Genomic DNA, 27,513 nt, shown 5'->3' on the forward strand with positions numbered 1-27,513 from the left:
TGATCCTCAAAAACGCTTGACCATTGAAGGGCGACTCGATGCTCTTATTGGTTACTCAACAGCTCAAGGAGGAGCTGCGGAAGACAGGCAGACGTGGGTAACAATAATTAGAAGGCAGTAAGTTCTCCTGACAATGCTAAGAAAGCAGCAGCCGAGACGTAGCAACAGGGAGCGCGGCTGCACAACAGTGACGTGCTCACTACGTCTAACTTTCCAGGAACTCATCTTGGCTCCCTTACGCATACCTGTGGACTGTGTAGAACGTGCCGCTTAGTTGGCTGAAAGAAGCTTATTTTCACACCATGGTTGTAACTGTAGATCCTGAGCCAATGCAAATATAACGCGCTAAGTTTACCTAAGTGTATTCAGACCCTTCTCAGCAGACACTTGTAGATCAGTTTCGTCGAATACACAGAGGTATACACTATGCATACTGTTTCTTGTTAAATCACATTCACCGCTCAGGGAAGCTGTTTACGCTGCGAACAGCATCACTGAAGTTAGAGGTGCACTAAATCTGAGCTCGTCTTTTTTACCGCGGGAACTCGATCTGCACGTTTCGAGCATCCTTAGAAACTTCGAATTATTGTCCTGTGTGACTGATTTCCGTCCCGGCTCCCGCCTTTTTCTGAACTCACCGCAGGCTGTAGGAGGAGTCAACTAACGCGTGGAGTACATTTCAGGCAGTCCCGTGGCGGCTTCGCTTTCGCTTTTATTTTGTTTTTCAGGTTTCCGCGAATAAATAGATCCAGTCAGATGCTACATAGCTGCAAATTAGGCCGACGGAAATAACAATGCGCGTGTACTCTTTGCTTTCGCCAATCACTACGTATCGCTCCGCCGATGGCAGAGCGGCAAGCCGCCATGGTACTAGATGAAAGGTTGGTTGACTGCTGCAGCCGTCTGCGGTGAGTTCAAAAAAAGGCGGGAGCCGGGAAGTTTAATCTGATTTAAATTAGGGAAATCGGCCGGATGGGACAATAGTTTGAAGTTTCTAAGAATGCTCGGAATGTGTACATCGAGTTCCGGCGGTAAAAAGACGAGTTCAGATTCCTCTTCAGTGCACCTTTGAGGTCTCTTAGCTTCCTTCGTTTTTTTATTAATTCATTGGTCCACATTAACACTACAACCTTTATGCTTTTAAAGTTTACAGAAACCACAGTTAAGGATGGCTGATATTTGCCCTATGGTGCGCTCTAAACATGAATATGGGAGTGAAAGAAGGAGTAAGCTGTCCTCTGGCGTACTCTCTTTTAGGGGCAGGGTGTGGTCCCCAAGTCCTGGGGTTGATGTCTATCGCTAAATTTACTGAACTCTTACTCTTGGAAACAGAGGTCTATCAACGCCGTAAAGTATAGTAGCTGGATGCGGTTAGGAATAGAAGGTTGCGTTGAAATGCGGCACCAGAAGTCGGGAGGTTAGCAAATAAAGATGGTTGAAAACCTCTGTTAAAATCATCGTAATACCTAGAGGTATCTGGCACGTCGCCAGCATAAATGCGTTAGAGGTCAGCTTATTCCTTTTTACTCCCGTATACGCTTATTCGTGTTTAGAGAGTGTGGCTGCCGTGCTTTAATGGCTAAGGTTGTCTTCTTGTCTGTTTTCTTCTTTCGCATTAAAACTGCCTGCTGCATTTCACATTTATCAAGACTAGCTTTGCTCCCTGAATGACACCGCAATGGCCCCCTTCCTTTGCACCTTATTCGGCTAGCATGTCCTTTTACTCTACACTGCCTGAGGCATTATTCGTGTCGTGAACTGGCTGGTAAATGGAAGACCTAGCAGCTGAGGCTAATACTTTGTTATACAGTTTTATGGCTCTTGGTATTAAATGGCCTACGACGTTTGAAGATGCTTTGCAAAGAGTGGATTCAAGACAGCTGCCAACTACACTCTGCATCTCCTAGTGCTCTTACGGGAAGATCAATTGTTCCGAAGCAAAATTTTGATGGGAATCTTCCACAATTCGATAGCACAAACAGGAATTATCTGATCCTATGAAACTTAGTGCATTGAGGTTCATGCGGTGGCGGTACGCTCTAGCGGGTGTATCCTTCTAGCTTCTTAGTCGTATTCTACACTTTATACAAACCAAAATTTACGCTCAAATTGAAGTAAGTTTTGACACTTCATTAAAGCCACAAAATGCAGCTCGCATCACAGCTCAAAAAAGGTTGGTTAATTTGTTTATTGGGGTTTAACGTCCCAAAGCGACTCAGGCTATGAGGGATGCTGTAGTGACGAGCTTTGGAAATTTCGGCCACCTGGGGTTCTTTAACGTGCACTGACATAGCACAGTACACGAGCCTCTAGAATTTCGCCTCCATCGAAATTCGACCACCACGGACAGCTCAAAAAAGCTTTGAGGGATAATATAGGTAGATCTTTTCAATTATTTTATAGCTCAATACTCGTTATAGTTGGAAATTTTCAGAAGCTCGATGTGACACCTGGCGTTATGTATCACTAGGAAATTTGTGAAGGCTGCAGCAAAACTCAAATTCGGCGGTAAGTTTTGCTAAGTGGACACATTTCGAGACTTCAGTTGTTGCTCAAAGTTTTTCAAGTATTTCAACATAATTCAACCTAGTTGTGGAAAAATGATGCACACCTGTTGTTAACAAGCCGAGCTAGCAATGCTATTTTATGTAGCAATAGTTTTTCATTAAGATGGCCGACCCCAATGCTGCTTCACTACGGCGTCCCTCATAGCCTGAGTCGCTTTGGGGCGTTAAACCCCCATAAACCAAACGTTTGCATCAAGGCCTGAATTTAAGAGTAGTATCAATAATATAGCCCTATTCGTTTTTTTTATCCATTCTTTCTTATTGCAGCCAGCCTGCTCTCTTAACCAACGTATTTCAAGAAAGTATGCTTGGATCGTATAACGCCTCTAATTCAACAAAAACAAAACAGTTCGACATTGATACCCACGCTGGCCATTATGGTGACCAATGTTAAGTATTCGTCGGGTGCCGAAACGTGCACACAAAAGAACTGTTCCTTCAGCCTTTTATGGTGTCAACAGGAGTATTTTTTCTATCTGGTTTTGGCAACTTCTCTGCAGCAAACTGCATTTACAGCTATTTGCCGTTCCTTTTTTTAAGCACCTGCAGAGCGCGACAATAAATCAATCAGAATAAATAAAAATTCTTAACAAAAAGTTGTTACTTCTGCTTTTATTGCTCAGTGCCACACTGGGATTGTAAAAGTAATGCTAATCTAGATTAAAAATTTTTCCTTCCATCCCTTGTCACGGCACAGATACAACACTGGGCCCAGTGACTCAAGCCGGCATACACACACTGCTCACATATAAACAGTTCTTTCGCCACATGTGCCGACGGACACATCAGTGTTGGTCATACCGAGCTTTTGCTGACTTAAGTACTTTGTCGCATATAGTTCGGAAGCGAACACCTGCTCCTGCCGCTGTGAAGTGAAACTCCGGCGGCAAGCGGATAAGAAAAGAATGTAATCGTAAGTATATCCCTTCTTCATGTTGTTCTAAACGCTAAGCCAAGGGCTGTTGGTTGCGGTTTTCCAACGATGGTGTAGTGGAGCCCGGGCACGCGATGGCTGATGAGTTGCCGGAGCAAGCCCTTCGTTAGTGCCTACTCAAAAGAGAGAAGACTGCAGCGCAGGACTTGCGTCTGCCCCGCATGTGATGCAGCGAAATGAAATTACTTTTTCAAGCTAACTGAAAGCCAGATACTCGGCAAACGAACTGTAAGCCCTGGAGATTTTCTTCCGTGCGGGGAACTTTCGCTACCCGCTGTATGTCTCTACGTGTTTCGCATTCACCACAGAACACGCGGCCCGGAAGCTTACAGCCCCGATAAGTAAGCAACGGCGGGGATTTGCGGGGCGTTTTCCTCGCGTTTCACACAGTCTGCAGCCGGCAGGCAGCATCGCCGGCGTCAGTCACATGAGGTAGAAACACCAGTAGACGGCGTTGAACAAGAGATACGATATGGGGAAGATGACCCTGGAGTACTTGTCGATCTTGTTGACGTCTTTGATGCGCGGAATGGTGGCCCTGATGGCGCTGGCGCCACGGCGCAGCGTCTGGAAGACACGCGGTCGCCGGGCTCCGCCTGGGGCGCCATAGTCGGCGGCGCCGCGGAGACCGCCACTCCGGTAGCAGGCCGTCAGGGTGCGTGAGTTGTAAGGGAAGCGTCCCGTCATGCGGAACGACGGTGGAAACTTGAGCTCGCTGTCGCTGCCTGGCACCGACAGAGGGCGGTGGCGGTTGCGCAGGGACTCGATTGGAGAGAGCCGCACGGGGTTCAGCTCGATTATCTCTTCGTTGTTCTGTCAGAGGAGGGAAGGGAGAGAGGTAGACATTTCACTGACAAGAAAACACTAGGATTCAGCGTGAGACAGTCCACGCGCTCCAGTCAGGCTACACTGAGACATAGGGCACAACACACATGCAGCCTTCGCTGTAAGTAGGGATGAATATGTACAGGTATGATCAATGTAAAAGAGACCGCTCGGTTCCCCCTGAAGCACAAATTATATTTTGTTTCAAAGCCCGAGCGTTAGTAACCCCATGTCGGAAAAAATAGTCCGGCGTCGGCGTTGACGACCGTTTGACGCCTCGCAGCGGATGAAATGTGGCACCTTGAGGGAGAGGGCGAGAGAGAACCAAGGTGGGCACCTAGGTCATGTGACTTTGTGGCGTCTCTAAAACTGACCGCCGGATTGTGAGCAAACTGACCACCGTGGCAGGTGGCAGTTAAATTAATGACTGGCGAAGAGCGGTTGCTCAGGAGGAGCAACCAAGGTCTCACAAGCCCCGTGGCTTTGTTTGAAACAGTCACTTGCCGGAACAGTGGCGCATCGCTTAATTACTGCACCACTGCGCCAGGAGAGGTATGAAGAACCTCAGATATCTATGAATGTAAAGTTGCAGATGACCAATTCCCCATATACTATCATTAACCCAATAATACTATCCCGTCATAGCCTTATGGCGCAGCTTAAGTGTCCACTACAAATTTAACCGGTGCGTATGGCACTTAGCTAGTACAATGAAGGGGGATGGGAATATACGGGAGCGTTAAAAGAAGAACTGCAAACGAGTCTCACTAAGAAACCAAGAATGTGAGTTGATGTAATGGTTTTGGTTGATGGTTTGGATTTGGGTGTCTTACGTCCCAAAGCTGCTCAGGCTATGAGGGACGGTAAAATGAAGGGCTCCAGAAATTTAGACCACCTGGGGTTCTTTAACGTGCACCGACATCACGCAGTACACAGCCTCTAGCATTTCGCCTCCATCGCAATGTGACCGCGGAGGCCGGGATTGAACCCGCGTCTTTCGGGTCCGAAGCCGAGCATCATCAGCATTGAGCCACCGCGGTGGCTATAGTTGATGGAGATGTAAGTTGTATTCTTAATTATGCATGCAACATGACAGTATTCTGGCGTTTATCCGTCAAGATCAAAACGGCATAGAAAGAACCAAAACAAACTTTTCTTTCGCGCTTGGGGAATAAATGGTTATTCTCTTAGATTATATTGCATATAACAGTCGACAAATTCACACAAGTCTGCTACACACGATGCAGCTTAAAACTCCCAAACTCAAGCCTTGGAGGCAAATAGTCTTTAACAGCCTCCGTGCTAAGTAAACAGTTAAGTTTGACTGTGCATTAATACGACACAATGGTGTATCATCGCAGAGCCTGAAGTCCACTCGGAACTCAAGCACTGCCCTACTTTCCTGACGTGCATATATAGCTGGTGTGGTAGGGAAGCGTAAAAACATTTCAATTAGGTCCAGATTAGAAAAATAAGTCAGAGAAAGGTTTCGAGTTCAAATATTGAACCAATCTGTTATCACAAGCTGTTACGTATTTCCGCCCACTGCACTCCCCGTCTGAGACTCCTGCTACCCATTTCTCTCATTTCTTTTTCTTTGTCGTTTAACTAGTTTCTCCTGTATTTATTGTGTAGCCAGCTTCATGCGATGTATTCTTTTCTAAAAGTGTGGGAAACTTACCATGGCACCATCTGATGGAGAACGCGGTAGAGATTGGTGAGGGTATAGTAGGGCATTGGTGGCGCTTAAGGGGGGGAACTCTCACACAACTGCTTCTGCTAACGAGTAAGTTTTTTTTTACTCATCTAGATAAATTGGCCTAAAAGAACGCAGATCGCACACCTTAAAGGGACACTGAAGAAAACTGCACGAATTTTTCTCAGTAAAATTTGGTTGTCTGGATTTAGGGGTCGGAAAGTATGGAGATGTAAGTGAAATAAATCTTTTCCCCGCCAGTTGATTAAAACTCCCCGGGTTGATTGTCACGTTTATTCCTTTGCAGACTACATGTTGACCAGCTTGTACAGTGGCTGACGTCGTGGTTTTGCCGCAGCTATTCGCAGAATAAATGAATTTGACATTACTTCAGTACGTGAAAGCACCGTAATGTGTCGATATAAATGATTTTTTTATTATTTATTGTTTTACATGAGCTTTTGTTTTCGGCAAAAATTGTTTATTTCTCATTAGAACGTGATGATCAACAGGCACAGGCCAACTCAATTTAACCCGATTCAGTCGAAACTAGGATTCTGAGAATATTCGAAATGTCCTGAGTCAAAGACATTTATCGATGGAACTGTTATTGCCAGTGGAGAAGAATATCCATAATTACCTTCCCAAATCAGTTTGGTTTTTGGCATCTTGCACATCTAGGTAACTGTGCTGGTAAAGTTCTCCAGAGAACTGATTGGGTCTATAAGAGAAGATTCACTCTGTATAAAGATGGTGGTGTAGATGTAAGTACAGGAGGAATTAGCCTTACAGTGGTCTGTCGGCAATAGCTCCCCATGAGGCACTGATTTGCTTGATTGCCTCTCGACCACTTTTCCATAATTACAGTGTCCTCTAAAACTTCAGTAGTGATTGTGACACCAATCGTCGTTTAGTTCGGGAGCCCTCAGGGTGCACGATGCGTGAGGCGTCGTTCATTGGACCCTTCAGCCTCTTCAGGTTTCCCAGGAGTATCTCACGCTCGGCACAAAAACTCGGCCACATTGAAACGAAATGGTTCACGTCACTTACAACATAACAGTGTGCACACATAGGTGAGGTGGCGCGGTGATTCTTGTGTAGACATACCGGCGTATAGCCTGAGTTCTTGCGCACTCGATGCACGAGAGGCTCTGTCGCGCGACAAGCCTCGCATAACGCAAGGAAGGTACATAAGTGGCCGAAGTTAAGAAAAGGGTTGCGCCACTAGCTGCCTAGCGAAGTTTTCGTCATTTGGGACAGCTACCGCAGATGGATAAGACTGGGCTTCTTGAGCAAGAAGGTGTGCCGCCGTGCCATAAGCGACTCCAACGCGAGATGGTAGCCATCGGAAGCAAACAAGAAATCCTTTAAACTGTAGCTTCCTCCCAGAGACTAAATTTATCATCTGGTGTCCCTTGTTGCAGGCGCTGTAGTGCAGACGTCTAAAGAGTGACGACTTTCTGTGGTTTACAGAAACACAGACGATGAAGCAACCTTGCAATGAGCTATGATTTAACCGAAGTGGACGACGACACGAATCTTTCCAGGCTCCCAGCCCAAGATATTTCAAGGTCAGGCACTACAAATGCAGCTGAGCACACCGTACTGTGTGACTTGCTATAAGCCCATCAGATGGCACTACCTTCCCATCGTTCCCTGTGGTTTGCTCCATGCTGGTCAGATGGGGCTTCCTTGCGCCTTTTTTCCAGTCTATTTTTTTGGAGTCCTAGTGCCCGATATTCGAGTTGGAGTTGCTTCCGACATTGGAGCCACCTGGCAATGCTTTCATTCAAATACTTCGTAATGCATGCGTCTTCTGTTGGTCTAATCAATGTTTAGGAGAATCCCCGCAAAGTGCAGTAGAATTGTAACAAGGGACTAATTAATCAATTTTATCCACCCAACTGCAGCCAACGGCTACAAAGGAAAGCTAACCGATACACAGAAACTTCATTGCAGAAAAGTTCTTCACACAATTTCGGTGTAAGTAACGTTCCCTGTACAGCTCGTTTTTTCTATATGGCATTAAGGCAGTTTCCGTTTTTTGTTGTCAAACCGCTATTATGTACCAACAAGCAACAATTCGTAGCATCAAAGCCTTCTAAGCTTTTCTCATTCTCGTTATGATATTTCAGCGCGTATACCCCCTTATGGAAACGATTTCTTTGATGTGAATCGCTTTCTATTCTCTACTTTAACAAAGTGATCAAATTCCTCGATATGAATTATCGAATCTCAGTTTGATTACTCGGTGTTCGAGGAAAACTAGCTCTGCCTATTCGATTCGTATCCGAAAATTTTCTCATTCGCACATCCCTACTCTCCATTTTTCCTCCTTTCATCCGCGTTGTCATGTTGGCGTTCTTTATGGTTCTTTTCTCTTCTGCAGCCCCTTCACCTGTGCACAAGTGCTCCCATAGGGGAGGAATCCTCACCGGGTAGAGGGGCTCGCCCTGCGGAGGTGGCGGCGGAGGAATCTTGCTTTCCTTGCTCTTTTTGGGCTTCTTCTTGGCCCGAGCCCCCCAGTAGGTGTAGTTGACGGCCGCGTACTCTAGCAGCGCCGCGAAGACGAACACGAAGCACATCACCAGGTAGATGTCGATGGCCTTCACGTACGAGATCCTGGGCAGCGAGGACCTCACTCCCGTGCTGATGGTGGTCATGGTCAGCACCGTCGTTATGCCTGGCCGGTGAGAGAGGAGGCATCGGCATGCTTCCATTAATCAATGGTTGGCCACTGAATGCGTTCTTTACATAGTGACCATGCCACCGTGTACTGCACTGAGGCCTGACTGGAGCTATTGTTACTCAAACGTCGAGTGATTATCTTCGTTTTTCTTTTGCCAGGAACCGCGTGTTATTGCAGATGCCCGCACTGAATGCGAGAAAAGGAAATTTTCTTTCTACGCTGAGGCACTTGTTTCTTTCCGCTAAACGACTTGCGCGTGGGCACTCGGAACTTGCAGCAGGTAGGTAGTTCTGGCCAACCTGTCAGAACTTCAGGCACTGTCAGACAAAAGCGAGAACAAAGGGCTGTTCCTAAGAATAGATAATAAGCTCTTCTTCACAGCGCCTTTTGAGTGCAGCCAGGACAGCGCTGGGACTCATGAGCAAGAGAGTTTGAAGCACAGCGCGAAGAGCACAAAGGTATTTGCGGCACACAGACTTTTTATGACTACTTCGTATTTAACACTGCAACAGAAGCGAATAGCGGCGAGCCATTTGTGCCTATCAAAAACGCGACGGATGACATCACAATTACGAAGACCGCACGAGCGCTCCCTTCATGTTAGTGCTCTATTCAGACGTATATCCATTTTAAATGTGCTACGTGTCCTCTCGCGAGATCAGTGCCACCTACTGTGTGTGTAGCCTCCTCTAACCCAGACCACTCCAAGGAATTCATTGTATTATGACATCACCATCCTCCATTCGCACCTTCACTCTGCTATTACTTTCCCTTTCCCCCGGTGGAGTAGATGGCCAGTGTGGAGTAGATGGCCAGGGCCACCTTACCGCCGGCCGACCTCTCCACCTTGACTCTCATTAAATTACTCTCTCTCTCTCTCTCTCTCTCTCTCTCTCTATCTATCTATCTTTTTCACTCTGTAACATGAGCGCGAAAGCGAAAAAGCTGAAGTATCTTAAGCTGTAGTCATGACGCTCATGAAAAAAAAACACCTGCTGAATCGGTCGTGAAAGCCATTTTTTTAAATAACAGTCACTGATTCTGAGAAACGAATGATGCATCTGTGATTGGCACATCAGTAGCTTTGCGGAAAATCAAATCAGTCATAATGAATGCGCCTCTTTTGATATTTGTTGCATCCGGTTCATCTTTTGTAACTTAAATGAAGTACAACGGCGTGAATGTGCGAGTAAAGCACCACGTGTAAGTGTATTCGCAAGTCGTGTATTTGAACAAGGTTTATTCTGTCGGGGATTTTATTCGGTGCATGTATAATAGCTGCTACAATAGTCATCCATTTAGTCGTTTCTGAGAGATGTGAGCAAATTGAATGCCCAGCCATTTGCCTCAAATATATAGTCTTAGCCCAATGTTTATGGGATCCGCCAGATTACAGTAGATTGGTAATAAGTAATTACACGTTAGCAGCCACCCAAGCATAGCCGCACGAAGTTTCTGTGAAAGCTGTATAGTTTTTCTTTGTTGCCTTTTGCTCCAATGGCGGATGGTATGATTAATTAATTCTTTATTATATATACTCTAAACATCAATACGCTTATACGGGACTAAAAAGGAGTAAACTGTCCTCTAGGAACTCCCTTTTTTAAAAGGGATTGCGCTAGAGGACAGTGTACTCCCCTGTTTACTTCGTTCTGTTTAGTGTGTACAGTCTTAACGGACTGTTTCCTATTCATAGAAGTATTATGAAATGTACGGAGGCGAATATAACAACCGGAAATTAGTACTGCACTCGTTTGCAACCAAAATGAAGATATAAGGATGGTGTGATTTCTAGTTCAAAAGTAAGCAGTGGTCAAAGAAAGAAGGGGTAATTTTCTGGGAACAGTTACCGGCCATTCGGCAATGTTTGGGCAGGCTGCGAGAATTCGTCCGACACGCATAGCTACGTTCACAAGGAAGCATAAAAAAAAAATCGAAAATATGACCACGCTATACCCTCAACGTGCATGATGTCTCTGTGATGCGGCATTGCTGAACCCTAGCAGAGGCAAATTCTTTAACATTGCACGGTCATAGTTTTTTCAGTGTTACTTGGAATAATGTGAGCTTCAACAAGGAACAATGCCGGAGTGCAGGAGGCGGCAGTTAGTGAGCGTTCTGATCAGACGTGACTCCAAGGCAGCACGAGAAAGACTGCGACATACGGTACCATCATCGACCATACTCACCAAGGGCAACCCGCGCAGATGTTGCTTCGTGGTTGATCCAAAAAGATACCCAAGACAGCATTACTATCAAAATTGATGGAAGATATGTCTGGAAGATAAAGTATCCGATGTTCCTCTTGAGCTCGAAGCTTAGCGATAATCGTTGATATGTTCCTGTAAATAAAAAAAATATCATTCTGTAGCTGATGTGCCGTGCTTCTCGCAATGCATTTTAGCTGGCAACCTGAGTTTATAGCCAAGCTGAATTCTGTGACAGACAAATCAAGTGCCTGTATTGAGATAGTTCATGTTTGCACTATATCAAATAGTTTTCGACACATGAAATGCGGGGAATAGGGTGTCACTTGCCATCTGCGCTTTTTGGCTGGCAACAAGAGACATGCAACCGATAGGAAATCTCTAATTAGCCAGAAAAAAAGCATTTTTTTTTATGATATTGAATCCTAAACATAATCAGTGAAAACCGTTACTATTAGGAAGTTTCCTCTTATGCGCCCGCGGTTCCCCAGTGTTTGTTCCCAGCAGGAACAAACACAGGAACAAACATCAGGAACAGACACCGTTAACTTTACTGTGGCTGTGAAAATACATGGTCGTTTGTTTAGACTGCCAACACGAAAGCGCAGCCTAAAAGCATTCGCAAAGAGACACTGTCCCCTCTTCGTCTGCAGTTATTAGGGAGCAATTTTTGCCCTTTAAAAATTTTCACAAATGCCATGTCTTCTTAACTTCTAGAGGACATGGTACTGCTTTCTATGCAGCTTTTACTTCAACTCACCATCATCATAATCTTCCTAATATACCTCGTCATCATAAAGCACACGAGGCCTTATAACGAGGAGATCGCATTGGCAATAACATCACTACAAACAATAAGCAATTGATGTCAGAGACTGTGTAGCATTGTTGAATTGCATATAACTACTGCGGAAATAACATAGCTTTTTAATTTTATTTAATTTATCCTTGCGTTTTTGCCGGCAAACTACTCTGTGTACTTTGTGAAATGTTATTATTTACTGACGGGCATTTTGTAATCAACATTGTTTAATTCACTCCCCCACCCTTTGTAATACCGGAAAGGGTCCTTACGGTACTTAAATACAGAGGGTTCCACAATTAAACGCACACCCTAGAATGCTTCTCTCAGCTAGAGTGGTAAATTGCTCGAGCTGAGATTTCGCACAGAAGTGGCAATTTTTTGCCAAAATTGCTTCATGCTATACTTGTTTTGGGGTACTCGCCTGAATTGATAAAAAAAAGTCGAAAATTCCCATCGTCTGCGGCGACGACGAAGCAAGACAAGGCGCTATCTCGGCGATTGCGCCGGTGGCGCCATCTCGTTCGTCGGCCGTAGGGATTCGGCAAGGGAACGGGGGGTTTGCGGGTGGTTTTACGGCGCTTTTTTAACTGCTTTGTCAGTGATCACAAAAAAAAAAAACATAGTTTGGCCAAAACTCCACTAAATGTCAAGTCTTTCCTGAAGCAGCATTTTCCCACCTTCAGAACCCCCCCCCCCCCCCTCCTCCCCTTTGAAAACGAAAAGAGGCAAAGGCCCCTCAATCTGTGTGAATTTCGGACGGACGTCAGCTGCCTTCAACAGCGCACAAGGAGCGAGGCGCCGGACATCCCCCTCCCCCTTGTCTTTTACCCCCTTTCTACATTTTTTTTTTTCGTTTGAGGATATGTGATGATGGCATTCAATATTGTGCCCTTTCAGTAGCTGTCTCGGAGAGATCCTGAAGTGGCAACTGACCACAGTTTACGCAGAAGTGGGTATGTGAGGCTTTTCGTTTCCACACTGACTAGGGACGAGACCTTTTGGTTGATTTTGGCTGGATAAAAACCTCACAAAAGAAGTTGGCTTAGAAATTTCCGCAAATGGTCTGTTGAGCGCTGGCTTTCTTTGCAGACGTTGGCGATCTTACAACAGTCGGTTGCTCACCGTCAGAATCCAGCCATTATTTGGTGTGAAAGTTGTTCAAGAGCAGTAACTTTCCAGCTTACCTTTAACTCTGAATGTCAGTCAATAACTTGTGTCTCGTGCGAAGCGAAAGTATCCAAGTGGTAATGGAAGGTAGCTTCCCAGTAGCTCGATGCACAACTAATCTCAAAATATATTTTAAAACAGCGTGAAGAGACACGGACTCAGGGAAGAGACGAAGAGACGTCTGTCGTCTCTTCCCTTAGTCCGTGTTTTTTCGCGCGGTTTTAAATTGAATTGCCACCAACTCGCCCAAGCTTCTACAGTGGGTAATGTATAAAACGATCCACTACCCTTCTTCCGGGGCGCTTCAACAACAATGCCAGTTTGTTCTTTTGGTGCAACCGCAGACAAGACGGGCGACTAACGAAGGATATGAAGACGCTGAGGACGCACTTGGCATTGCGCACAGATCATGCCTGTGCGAGTATGCCGGAAAGGCTGCGTGGTTTCATTTTTAAGGCGAAAGCCTTTAATGGCTCATACTGTCGTCCGTTAGCAGAGGGTGTCACACCTTTGGCAGCGCGTTAACTCGGGAACTAAAAAAGGGAGAAAACGAATGGCTGCTTCAGATAGAGGAGGAAAAAATGAACCTGGAATGCACGTTTGGTGACTCTAGAGTAATTAGGTAATTAATTATAGTAAAAAAGTCGAAATTGCGTAGAAATAGTGCGGACGTCGGTATTGCCACGGGAACGGTGTGACGTCACATCCACCGTAAATCGTCACGGCATAGCGAAAATTGTCACAGAATGGTCGGAGAAACGCCGGATTTGTGTCAAATTAGATGGAAAATGTGTAATTAAGCGTAATTACAACTTAAGACCCCTAAAAGATGTATAATTTGGGTATCGATATAGCCACGGGAACGGTGTGACGTTACATCCACCGGAAGTCGTAACGTCATAATGTCCTCGGCTTTCGCCACTCAACACTTTAGTTGCCAAAGTGTCCTCGCAATTTTTTGGCGGTGTTGGGGGGGTTAAGAAGTCGATGCCTTCAGCCCTTCCCAGGTTCTCAACCCCTCACACAAAGTAGGGCAAAGGATGCCCATGTACCATCTATTTCTTCCTTCTCTAGCCATGGGCTTCCTGAATGCCAGCAACACTATGAAAGCTGTGCTCTCCCCTCTCACATTTATTTTCTCGTGCTAAGCAGTTTCCGTAAAAGCAAAATTGCGACTCCAAATTTCCAGGACACAGAGGGTAAGAAAGGTTCCGAATATGAAGGGCGGCACTTTTAGCAGGTGGAGATTATCATCCACGAATTCTGGCAAATGCAAGTCGAACGAACAAACAGGACAGCACTTCGTCTCGCGTGTTCGTCCCTCCCTGTATCTTGCTAGCGCTCACCAATACCCCCAAGGAAGTCTGGAATTCCAGGCGAATGTTAATACACACAAAATGAAGAAAAATTAAGCTGGTCCATACTTCTGCTTGATCTAACTTGTGTGTCCCCTATGCGATATCTATTTCAATATTTTCTGCAATTTTTGTGTTATAAGAATGCGGGCGTTTTGCACTGAAAGTTCAGTTTTAGGATATCGGTCTTTTCAGCCTGGATGGGAACGATCGTATTTCTTCAATGAATCGCGGCACAAGGTGATATGTTTCATCTGCCCTCAGACTTTGTCTGGGTCTGAGAAGTACAATGTGCGACACCACTTCATTTTCTGTCATCATGACAAGTACTGTGCACTAAGTGGAAATATCTGTGACGACAACGTGACTCAACTGAAGGCTTCGCATCGAAAACAACGGCACTTTTTTGAGAGCCTACCAGTGCAGCAGAAAAAGACAGTGAGAGCAAGTTATAAGAGATGCAAAACCTTTCACTGATGCGTTATTTGGCCACAAACTCCTTGCTTGAAGCTGCGCGCGCGTCTCTCCCAGCATGAAAAATAAATACTAAAAAATTTGCCTTTCACACAATACTGTTGCAGGGATAATTACTGAGACGAGCAACGACATCGAAAACACCTTTATGAACCAAAGTCGGGACTCTGAAGAATTTTCTCTTGCCACTCACAGAAGCGCTGGCATCTCAAATAAAGCCAAGTGTGTCACTTTCAACACGGGCGTAGACAGAACATCAACATGACAGAAGAACTACTGGACTTGGTCCCGGCGAAAGACATCACAGCAGGGGCGGCGCCATTTCTGTCCTTGGATGAGTTGCTTAACGTACCACCTTTCAGTGGTAGTGGATGGTGTGTGTCGCAACCGACGGTGCGCCATCAGTGGTAGGAAGTAGGAGATTTTCTGCAGGACGTTTGCGAACGAAGCTTGCGGAGTTCGTCAACCAACAGTTTGAAGCGGCACGCGCATATTGCGCCAAGAAACATTTTGCAGCAAGACAATGGCTATGAAAGCGGTCAAGGACATTGTGTTTTGCCCACTGAACTTCAATCGTTCAAGAACGCTCAGCCACTGTCACCTCACCGCTCTGTCACAAGAGGTAGAATGCAATCATAGCGGGATCCCATACCAACACGCACGTACGCTGGTTCAGCCGCGGAAAAGTGCTGAGCAGATTTTTTATCTCAGAAAATAGAGAGCTTACTGAAAGAGAAGAGCAAGCCTTATTCTGATATATCAAATGAGAAGCAGCTTCGTTCCCTTCAATTTCTCTCAGACATGTGTGATCACACGCACATACTGAACGGAAAACGACGAAAAATAAGAAACTGTAACAAAAATGAGCCAGGACGTTCGTGCATTCCAGGTCAAGTTACAACTCTTAGAGCGTCAGATAAGACCAAATAATCTAGACCATTTTGCAACTCTCAAGTTACTACGGCATGTTATCCACAAATCTTGCGTTATTTTCGCAGGTTTCTTCGCAATTTCGACAAAAAATTTTAACTTCAGTGTCAAGATATCTGCAGCCTCTCCAAGAAGTTCGAAATTTTTTCTTTCGTTTTCCTGGGAGTCGACGATGTTTAGCCCGAGTTGCAAATGGATCTTATCGATCTTGAGTCAAGCAATCAACACATCACGAGAGAAGCTTGAAGGCGTAAGCGTAACACTTTTTTGGATAAAACAATTTGTCCTACTCTTCGGCACCAAACTATAAAAATGCTGCCATGTTCGAGAGCACATACTTGTGCCAGCGCCTAATCTTTTTAATGAAAGTGAATCACCCTGCTCTGAGTTCTCGCACGACAGATGACTACCTCAGAGCCACCATGCCAATCATCTCCGCGGGAGGCCTAATGCCGGATAATACATCCCTTGTCCCTGCTAAGCGTTGTCAACCACGCCAGCAACATGGTTTGAAATGGTTTGATTGTTGCGATTTGAAAATAAACCTTACTGAAGCCTTACTAGCTTACTGAACTAGCCGGATATACCGTACTATCAAAAATAAAACCTCTTCTTGATCAGGCCAGCCCTCCTTCAATGTTTCTTTTATTTCACAGACTGCAAGATGCACATTCCTCCCAAAAAAATTACCATTGTCAGTGACTTCGAACGCCTCCTCTGTTGATCTCAGCTCCTGGCCCGTGGGAGTAAAAATTTTCTTAATGCGGCCTGAATAACAAAGTGAGTTTCGGACCCTTGATGAAAGTCCTTGAAATGGTTACCGTGACACACGCTTTCGCGCGTCAATGACTTCTGATTGGGGCCAAAGGCCTCTCCATGCCCATGTGTACACGAGTGTTCTTAAGTGTGTGATCGTGTACGTATGCGCAGTCAGCTGTTTTCTAAGCTTGACATTAAGCTTTCAAAGACGGCGTTGTTAAAATACTCTCTTAAGTGTACGCTAAACGCCACTCCTTATCTCAACCATCAAGTATTCCACGCCTGTAGAAGTTTGAATACTTCAACCTGCCTCACCGGTTGCAAGCTTCTCCATTCGGTCAGTCGTCTCGTATCTCTTGATGGTGAACTGCGGGAGTTCAGACTGGTTGACCCCGACGACGGGCTCTGGATCTTTCCAGAACATCACCACGTCAGACACAGTGTATCCATCTGCGGAAAAAAGACAGCGCAAAGAACGTGTTTCTTATACAAGAGGAAAGAAAAGTTTATCGAATGGAACTACTTGGAACAACAGCTCTGATAAATAAAAACTGCTCAACAATTTTTTACTGATAAGTAGTTTGCTGGTTTGATCGAGCTGGTTTAATCGAGCTAAATAAAAAGTGTAAAGCCAATCAAGTACAGTAACTTGCAGGTTACTCACATGAGCGATCAGTTTACCGCATAGCACGTGCCGCTCAATATACTAGCACCTTGGCTAAGACATCCGTAATTCGCGTATTTACTGTTAAATCCACGACGCCCGCCTTGTGGCTCATAACTTTGCCCTCATAAGTCTGCTTAGCTTTCTGTGCTGTCCTTGGCTTCCTTTCCGGTATTTTGGTTAGCCCCTAGTGTCAGCCCCATAGTTGAGCGCTGGCAAAAATTTGCTATTATACACGTTTTTTATTACAGGATACCGATCAGCGCACAATGCCGTGATATGTGCTCATTATGAATATTTTTTTTTAATATTTAGTATCCTCATTTGGGTTGTTCCGTGGCGACTCCTTGTTCTCGCTTTTGCGGAAGGAGTATGTATGATTCCTAGATTATTTTATTATTTCTTTCTGCATATTCTACAAAGAGATCTGATTTGTTATTCCCTGAATGCGCACCAAAAGTTTCTACCTCCAGCTCACTTACGTCCTTCTACCTCGGCGTTCAAGTCGCCAGACAGCAAAGTTTGCGGGTGCTGGATTTTTACCATATCCAACGTGGATTCGAAATCTTCATAGAACCTTCGATGGTTCCCAGAAGCGTCAGCGTCACGTCATTGTGTTCGAATGCCGATGCTTGAACCAGGATGCCTAAACCAAAAGGAATGCATTGATTTTTACCTTTCATTAATCTTATATATAGTGACTGCCGCCCTCTAATTAAGCCGGATAACTTGTTGTTGCCAGCTGTTAGCTTATTCATCAAGAGACCCACACCATGCCGTTTCCTATCTAGTAAGCCACGGGCGATAAGACTCTGATAATTTCACTCAACAAACTAAGACTATATCAAACCACCTAACGTCGCTAAGCCTCGTGAAGCTTTTCGTCTGCGTTATACGCAGCTTCCCTCCAGCTCAAGTTAGCTTTAATTCATTTGTAAGCATATTAATCTTAGGTACACAAGTGCCACTAATCGGCAGCTAGTATTGCTTTCACTGCAGTCGTTGAGTCACGAAGACTTTTACTCACAGCTTTCGATCTCGACGGTGCAGTTTTGGGAATCCAGGGGATAGTAGTGCAAGTCCATCATGCAGGCCAGAGTAGTGGTGAACCTGGGCGAGATTAGTGTATTCTAATATTGCGCAGCCATCCGTTAGAAGTCTCCAGCCTTCTGACTGAAATACACTTTTGATGGTGTCAGTGATACGCAAATCGCCGAAGTAACGCTGGTAAACGGAGGCGCTATCACAGCTGCAGCTGGGAAACCCTGACAACAAAGTAAAAACATCGTGTTCTTGATGCTCTCAACCCTGCAAACCAGCGCAGCGACTTAGGGTCGGTCAACTCTAACGCCTGAAAGCTGTGCGAATGGATACTGTTCATGATTAAGGCACAAACTTCACGAAACGTGAGAAAGGAAAAGGCATGAGTCCTTCCTTTACTTTTTTTGCGTCTTCATGAAGCTGGCGCCTTGCAATATGGTCAAGAAATTCGAGAACACCTCTTCTAACTCATACGCGCCGATTCTAGCAAAACATGTTATACATTACACCCAGCCCTGTAACAGGATAAAGAATAACCTAAAATCACCCTGCTTTATTTGTGGTCAGCCTAGCTTCGAGTTTTCCTCTCGGAGCGAAGGGTATCGGGAGGGACAGTTTTTGCCTTCGGCATTAATTCGAAGTACTAGTGCATGCCAAATGCGCAATTAGCGCTTTAACAGTCGGTCTATGCGCACGTCCGTACGTATGTACGCATGTTCGTATGTGTGTATGTATGTACGCATGTGCGCATGTTCTCGTCTATGCACGTATGTATGTATGTATGCATGTATGTATGTATGTATGTATGCATGTATGTATGTATGTATGTATGCACGCATGTATGTACGTATGTATGTATGTATGTATGTATGTATGTATGTATGTATGTATGTGTGTGTATGTGTGTGTATGTATGTATGTGTGTGTATGTATGTATGTATGTATGCATGTATGTATGTATGTATGTATGTATGTATGTATGTATGTATGTATGTATGTATGTATGTATGTATGTATGTATGTATGTATGTATGTATGTATGTATGTATGTACCGTCTTTGTCAGAAGTAACCAGGCTGCATGGTTTGCTTCTAGCTTGAATAGTGGAGCCCTTGTGGCTTTCCAAAAGATCGGAAGGTGTTCGAAGGTAAGAAGACCCCCAGTCCTTACGTTTAACAACCATTTCAGCTTCAGGGAAGCTGTAAGGGCTACACTGTACGTACTAGAAGCAAACCATGCAGCCTGGTTACTTCTGACAAAGCTTGCATGTATGTATGTATGTATGTATGTATGTATGTATGTATGTATGCATGTATGCATGTATGTATGTATGTATGTATGTATGTATGTATGTATGTATGTATGTATGTATGTATGTATGTATGTATGTATGTATGTATGTATGTATGTATGTATGTATGTATGCATGACTGCATGCATGTATGTGATGTGTGAGCGTCCATCTTCTAGATTTGTCAATGGTCGTCGTTGCGTGTGTTTGCGCGTACCACAGTTGGTATAAAATATCGTACTTTTCTTGTTCTCTTTCTTTTCGGCAGTGTTGCGAGGCTTCGAATAACCAGGCCTAGAAATAATCAGTATACACACAGGATGCTACCCACCTCATGCCGTAGGTGATGCTTCCGTCTGATTGTAGCCGCACCATCTTGTTTTTCTCAGTGACGTCGTGAAGGAAGGAGTTCTTGTCGTTGGCGAAAAACGTATCAGGAACCCAAATCTTCTCGGCGAAGTCACCAGGCAACGTCAGATCGTGGTTCTCTTTACTGTTACTGAAGATGAGCCGTTCATCCCGCCAGTACTGATTCAGGTACAGGGTTATTGTGTAGTCCTGAAAGGATCACCAGGGCGCTTCACCACAGCATTTTTGCTTATTTTTCATACTAGGTGTCGCGGCACATATGTATTCTTGCACAACACGTGCCTATTTGAGAAATAGTAACGCTCCACTCGTTTGTACCTACACGGCTGATAGGCTTCATCAGAGTTTTGAACGTGTCCGCGGTTGCGAATTATATGGCTTCAACAATTTGTAAGTTGAAAATTTGAAATAGTGCGCCAAAGAAGAGCGATCCTTGAAACGTGCCCGTGACGGAAAAAATTTGTTCGAAGACAAAACCGAGGGTAACAGCGTTTTCAGATTCTAAAAAGAGATATCTTCCAAGCGAATCTCCCACAAGCTAAGAATCTGGCAATGCGACCAGGTGATTCATTGTAATAATTAAAAAGATTGCTCTTATAAATTAGTTCACCAAATCACTAGTTCATCATTTATGAGCATAATTCCCAGTTTATCTGGTGCCCGATAACACGGCTATTAAAATTCCGAAGAAGCCACCTCTATACCTTGAAAAGTATTTTTTTTACTTCGGGCTCACTATCGCTGAAACGACCTGTATATGCAAAATGTGCAACGTACTATTTGGCCACATATTAAAAAGTTTTTCCACCCCTACAATTCGCTTTGTATGCACTCTCACAAGACTTTTTTTTTTGGTTGGTTGGTTGGCCTCCAGTGGCGATCAATGAATGTTTGTTTTTTGTCGTCTTCCTCGCGTTTCGTCATGAGGTCACAACGCTCCGAGCGGCATTGTGCTGACGGTACGAAGAGGACGTGTAAAGCGTCTGCTACGAACTGTTCCGGCGAGGGTAACTTCCCGTTTTGTAAAAAATGCTTACCATATTGACCTCCGATATGCTGTCAAAGCTGGCGATGTTTATGTCCATCCCAATATACAGTGGTTCTCCTGTAACAGAAGCGATCAATGCTTCAGAGTCGAATACTGCTGTGAGGCAAGCCATGCTTAATTTTTGAAGTTCAAACTAGCTTAAGCACAGTATTACTTTTTTCGATATCGCAGGTAGTGTAACCATGCGACAACTCAGTCTGCCATTAACTTTTTGATAACGGCCGACAGTGCGTTAAAGGTGCACTGAAGAGGAATCTGAACTCGTCTTTTTTCCGCGGGAACTCGATCACGTTCCGAGCATTCTTAGAAACTTCGACTTATTGCCCTGTGTGGCCGATATCCCTAATTAAATCGAGTTAACGTCCGGCTCCCGCCTTTTTTTGAATTCTCCCCGTACGGTGGGCGGAGTCGACCAACGCGTGGAGTGCCTTTCAGCCAGCTCCGTGGAGGCTTTGCTTTCACTTTACTTTGTTTTTTAGGTTTCCGTGAATAAATAGTTTCATTGGCAGATGATATAGCCGCAAAATAAGCCCGCAGAAATAAAAATACGCGCGGGCTATTTGCTTCTACGGATAACTACGTATTACTCCGCCGATGCCAGAGGGGTAAGCCGCCACGGGACTGGGTGAAAGGCACTCCACGCGTTGGTCGACTCCGCCCACCGTACGGAGGAGAATTCAAGAAAAAGAAAAGGCGGGAGCCGGACGTTAATCCGATTTAATTAGGTAAATCGGCCACACAGGGCAATAAACCGCAGGTTCTAAGAATGCTCGGAACATGTAGATTGAGTTCCCGCGGCAAAAAGACGAATTCAGATTCCTCTTCACTGCACCTTTAATAAATTACAACAAAACTCTAAGTTGAGAAATACTGACACCAAGCACTAATTTATTTTCAACCCAACATCTTGGGACCAACTCGGTCCCTGCTTCATGAGTGACTGAAATGCTTGCCAGAGACAGCAGAGAGCGGCCTTCGTTTTCCCTTTGTTTAAACGTGGCGAAGTCCATTAACGTACGCGGAGGGGAGCGTTCCCGGAGTCCTATTCACCGTCGCCTTTGTGAGCCGGATGTGAAAATGATTCAACGCGGCGCCTTTGAAACGGATTAGGATCACGGCCAAGACGCTCAGATCTTCGAAGGCGATTCTGTGATCGGCTTGTTCGCAGTGTTCGGCGAGGGGTTTGCCTTATGAATTCATTGATCGGACATCATCCTTATGTTGCCTGATTCACTGATGAACGTTTTGTGTTTCGCCGATATGTGAGGCTGGGCACTTGTAGCACAGGATTTTGTAAACGACATCCCGTTGTTTTTTTCTGGGGACGCAGTCTTTGGATCGTGCTAGGATGCGGCTGATCATTGAAACGGGTTTATGACGCATTGCAGTTGTCGCGTTTTCGTAGAATGCGTGCAAGCGTCCCACCGGCGCCCCTCACGTACGAAAGCACAATGCCTCCCTGTACTACGAGCCTGACGGCGGGAAACACGTTGAATAAAGCCATGTGTGTAACCATTCTTCTGCGGATCGGCGAACATGGCGGCTTCTTCCTCATTTCGCTCCACTTCGGAGCAGCAGATAGATTCTGCCCTCCTCAGAAGACAGGAGGCGATGGACGCCTTGTGGTTAGCTTGATGGTTGGCATTAGAATTTAAGTGGCGGCCGGTACGGGTCGGCTTCCTATACACAGTGAAATTTAGGTCTCCCTCTTGTCTTCTTTAGCAGATGTTTTCTTAATGGCAAGGCGTTGTTCTTTTCCCGTTGCGTTGGAAACTTAACAGAGGACTGGACCGAGTTCAGACGTGCAAGGAAGTCTTCCACCTCTGCTATCTTTGGATTGCAGAAGCAGTCGTCAATGCTGCTAATTAAAACTTTTGGTTTTTCTTGAAATTACTGCAATATTTTTTTCTTCAATCGCCTACATCATCAAGTTGGCAGCCGTCACCGAGATCGCGGCACCCGTGGCAGTGCCGATGGATTGTTTGTGGGATTTGAAGAAGAAAGCTGTGCCGTTCGCAAGTTTCACAGGGGGTGCCACTGACAATTCAACATGGCTGCCCGAGAGATGATCCGGAGGACGCGCTAGCCTTGTGCTATGGTGCGCTGCGCTGCCTGAGGCTACATTAAAATGTTCGTGCTGCTTATAGGCGAAGGAGCTCTCAATGAAGGTCTTGTTTTGTGGCCAGGCTCGAAGATAGGCACGATATTGTCAGTTCAAGCCTTCTGGGCGCAAGCACCACTGCTGCGATAAAAATCACCAAGCAAAGCTCAAGAACTCGTGGCCTATGGGCAAGAAAAAACAAGAATACAAAGTAGTGATAACGGTATGCAGTGCTCATTTCACTTTTTTTTTTTGTGGTGGGGTTTGGGGGGGGGGGGGGTATGAGGAAATGAAATGGCGCAGTAACTGTCTCTGTTCTGTGTTCGTCCATTCCGTCTTTCCTTCGGTGTGTCTTCTTTCGCCTGGACCCGTTGCGCTGTTATTCTATGAATAATTGTCTCGCATCTCCGCGGACACCCGAACCGCGCCGTAAGGGAATGGAGGAAGGTGGGAGTGAAAGAAGAAAGAGGTGGCGTTGTGGAGGGCTCCGGAATTATTTCGACAACCTGGGGATCTTCGGCGTGTACTGACATGCACGGCGATCACAGAATCGCCTTCGAAGAGGTGAGCGTCTTGACCGTGGAGCCTAATTTGTTAAAGAGGCGCCACGTTGAGTCATGGCACATCATACTCACAAAGGCGATGGTCAGTGGGGCTCCAGGAACGCTCCCCTCCGCATAAGTCAAATGACTTCGCCAGTTGCTAACAAAGGGAAAGCGAAAGCTGCTCCGTGCTGCTGTCGGCTCGCATGTGAAACTCCCCTAAAGAAGGGATCGAGTTGTTCCCGAAACATTGGGTTGAAAATAAATTAGTGGTTGTTGTCAGTATTTCTCAACTTTTGTTTCAAAAATCCAGCCAGGCGGACATCCGTCGCAGATGTTCTCGTGCAACAAAACCCTCCTGAATAATAGCAGCATCATATAATAATTAGTGACATTTTGGTCGGAAAAAAGCGGTTATTATGAATTTATGAGTGAAACGGGATGAGACCTCCAAAATTTGGGCGAAGCCGAATGTCATATCCCTCTAGTATGGTGTTTAGTATGTCTGTGATGTTTTCCAGCTGCTCTGGTGGCTGATGATTGTATTGGCAGGAACTGAAAGAAAAGAAAGAAAGAGGCGATGAGTGAAACAATGCGCCTGACGACGTGAAGGAAGAAAACTGACACTCTTACCTTAATACTACTCATACAAGCACAATTTGAAGAATTATTACTTTTTTTTTTAAATGGGTAATGGGCTAGGACTACTTTTTCTTCCGCTATTACGCTGGCTTGAACTGTGATGGTACATACAACTGCACAGTTTCCTTCATACTCTCATTTTCGTCGCTGTCTTAGGGTGCAGTGATGAAAAACTTCTTAATAGATACCGCAAGCACTATAATACACTAGGTTTAAGAACTGACATTCGAGCCATAGGTTTTTTTCCTGTGGTTTCATGTTGCTTTCGGGCTACTAACACCTACAATTACGGGACGCCACATCAACTCATGGTGATGTCACGTATGTTACAGTAATTTCTTGCTACACAACCTGCTTTGAGAGCCATCCAATAACTACAATTTCCATTTTGCTTTCATATACAACATAATGACTAACAAAGTAACTTACACGTGTGTTATGCAAATGTGATGCTTCAAAAATGCAATATGCAACACATGCAAGCAATAAAAAATGCGTGATAGTAGAGTCGTAATGCAAAACCGCTGTCACTTAAATGCATGCACCTGTTTTGAGGAGAGTCCGAACTACGACTGCATGTGAATTTTGTCGGGAATAAATCAATTAATCTGTAAAATATGTAGAAAACAATACTCGCTTCAAACGCAGCTCACTTATGTCTCTAGCTTTGCTCGAAGTACTATTTTTTCGCATACAAGAAAGAAGCTTTATCCGCTTCTTTTTTTCCCTGCGGAAAGAACGAAGGGAACAGAATCGATACCTGTTACGCAGGTATAATTAAGCAGCTGACCGAAGTTAGCTAGAAAATTATTATCTTTCGCTTGTCTGCTTTCATGCGCCATTACACAGTGTGCCAAAAACGTTATCGTCGATACTGAATCTAAGCGTGCTAAACGTAATCAACGACAATAAGCATATTCGTACAACAGTCTTGATTCTTCCCTTTTCCGAGCCAAACGCAGCAGTGTATTTTGCGTTTGCGTATGCGATGAAAGCGCAGAACCGAAGCATTCACAGACCGATGTCAAAGAAGCGTATAAAAGATGGCCGCAGTAAAGCCAGGAAGAGAAAAAGGCAGATGCAGCAGCTTACAAAGCGAGAGTGAGAATATATGGTGAAGGTGGGTACGTGATCGACATTCGCAAATGCACATGCTGCAAGAGTGCATTTGGGAAATTGAGAGGCACAGAGAGTGCGTGAGCTGCAAAGACCTCGTTGTCCTCCTCGGGTCGACTTACTGCTTAGGGTGGTAAGGAAAAAACTTCCATAATTTAGAGGCCGCCCTGGAATGAAACAGTTTTATCGAAGAGAGGCAGGAAACACGCTTTCGTGCTTTGTGCACGCCTTTCCCCCGTACTTCTCGCATGGTCCGTTGATTCATTGTGTTAAGGTCACAGCATTTTCAGTCGCAATGGAGATACTTATACACAAGTCACATGGGCTTTATTTTTATTTATTTTATTTTATTTTTATTTTTTTTTCTTTTATTTTTTCTTTCTTTTCGTCGCTTTCATACATTGTAATGAATTTGGTAAAATCATCACCAATGGAGCGCCTAATAGAAATTGTGCAAATTATGAGGCCCACTTAGTACTAAAGGCTCAACTACTGCATAAATCCTTCCATCGGACGGACCACTGGCTAGCGAGCACTTTTACTACTGGCTAGCGAGCAATGGTTATACAGGATCAAAACTGCGTATATATTTCACGTCAAGCGATGGTCCCTTAAAAAATGGTCTATAGACAGTCTATAGACTTCTTATTGAGTCTATTGACTTCCTATAGATTTTGCTTTTTGTCTATTCATAGTCTATAGACTGTCTATAGACAAAAGTCTGCTAAAAGTGTATGGCCATAAATCTATAGATTATCTATAGACTGTCTATGGCATTTGTATTGCATATAGACTTTTGTCTACAGACCGTCTATAGACTTTATAGACAGAAGTCTATAGGCACTCTATAGACTGTCTAAAACTTTTTTGTAAGGGGTAACAAGTTTAAAGTAGCGTGCAACTATCTTAACCGCTATCACTGCTGGTTTTCTGACATAAAGGTGAAGTATGAAGCTTTCGAATCGCGCACTGCAGTCTTTACGGACAAGCCTGCCCTTCTTTTACCTACTGCTTGAATCCAAGTGCTCGTAGAAACAGCTAAAGTAAATAAATCTTCGAACTCTTCCTTGAGAATCTAACATTAAAGAGATCTAGGAACGTCATTAATCACGAAAACAGTCCAGCTTCGTTTGTAATTGATTTTCTTTGCCTCCAAAGGGCTTTCCTTTAAACAAAAACACAACTTTCCACCTTGCTGATGCCTGTCTAAAGGCTTAGCCAGTTGATTTTGCTTCAGCACATGATAGTAATTACATTAGTGAAATATGAAATAAGCTTAAAGCAAAAGCGCGTGAACCAACCACCTGCTGGAACTTTGTCGCATACAGCATGGTTATAGAGGATTAAGTAATGGTTATCATCCACCCAAGCGCAGCGGTACCGCAACAAAAGTATAAAGGAAAGCTGTACAGTTTCGAACAGAAGGTTCGTAGGTGAAGGAAAGTGTGTCCTGGTTCGGGACGTTCTGCAACTGCGAAGTTTCTGATGAAGCTGCGTAGCTTTTTTTTTTGTAGCCGTATGGTGGTGCTTCGATGGATGCTAATGAGTAATTACTCCCTTGTTACAAATCTACTCCACTTTGGGAGATTCCCCTAACAAATCAGACCATGCAGCATTGTTATTTGTTTTTTTTCTGTTTTTTTTTACTCGCGTTCGTCTGTTCCACAAATGCAATGCCATGCATTGGAAGGTCAAGACTACCATCTCTAAATTTATTCAACCTCATATTTACTACATTATTAATTGGACTTTCATGTACCTTTTGCCTCACTCATGTGATGTCCAAAGGAAGTTTATATGCATAAATAAACTACGATGGTGATGAATGCTCACAATGCGCGTTAAGAACATATAGCTGTTAAGTTACGAAAACATAATGAAAATTCCAAGGTGCACAGTCTGGCATCAATGTTAACGTATGCCTCATTGGCTAATTTTTTAGCCTCCATCAATGCTATTGGACCTTCCACCACACTGCTCTGTCGCTGAGAACCGTTGTTGTAGCCTGAACCGAGGAATAAAGCCACACTTAAGAAAACCTTCATAGGAGGCATGACGAAAACATGTATGTTAGTTCCTTTACTTCCTTTATTACAACAAGTTAAAGTCACAGCCTATAGATTACTTCTTTTTCAATATTTCCCAGTTCTCTTCGAAAATGGTCAAAACGCAAAAATTTACAGTTGAACTCTTCAGGTAATTTTGAACAGTCTGAATCGGACCAAGAAGGGTGTTATGTTGCCGAAACCTGTTTTTAAGGGCAAAAACTGATCTAAAGCTAGACGAAAAGC

General features: G+C 44.5%; 1 protein-coding gene across 2 annotated transcripts in view; it reads right to left on the reverse strand.

Moving 5' to 3' along the window:
* Positions 1 to 283: 283 nt before the first annotated feature.
* Lcch3 (Ligand-gated chloride channel homolog 3) overlaps positions 284 to 27,513 on the reverse strand; it is a 29,211-nt gene continuing 1,981 nt past the window's right edge. Inside the window, exons 2-10 of one of the 2 annotated variants that reach the window (XM_089566048.1) lie at positions 25,345 to 25,389; positions 23,913 to 24,019; positions 20,811 to 20,878; positions 19,736 to 19,962; positions 18,100 to 18,182; positions 16,724 to 16,858; positions 10,901 to 11,053; positions 8,458 to 8,705; positions 284 to 4,314 (exon numbers count right to left, since the gene is read on the reverse strand). In XM_089566048.1, coding sequence (XP_089422174.1) covers positions 3,925 to 4,314; positions 8,458 to 8,705; positions 10,901 to 11,053; positions 16,724 to 16,858; positions 18,100 to 18,182; positions 19,736 to 19,962; positions 20,811 to 20,878; positions 23,913 to 24,019; positions 25,345 to 25,389 — 1,456 coding nt within the window. In that variant the 3' untranslated portion in view covers positions 284 to 3,924. The remainder of the gene's footprint in view (positions 4,315 to 8,457; positions 8,706 to 10,900; positions 11,054 to 16,723; positions 16,859 to 18,099; positions 18,183 to 19,735; positions 19,963 to 20,810; positions 20,879 to 23,912; positions 24,020 to 25,344; positions 25,390 to 27,513) is intronic. The other variant, XM_089566049.1, reaches the window with a different exon arrangement.

Source organism: Amblyomma mixtum, chromosome 1, assembly GCF_055824585.1.
Source record: "Amblyomma mixtum isolate Tamu chromosome 1, ASM5582458v1, whole genome shotgun sequence".
NCBI lineage: Eukaryota > Metazoa > Arthropoda > Arachnida > Ixodida > Ixodidae > Amblyomma > Amblyomma mixtum.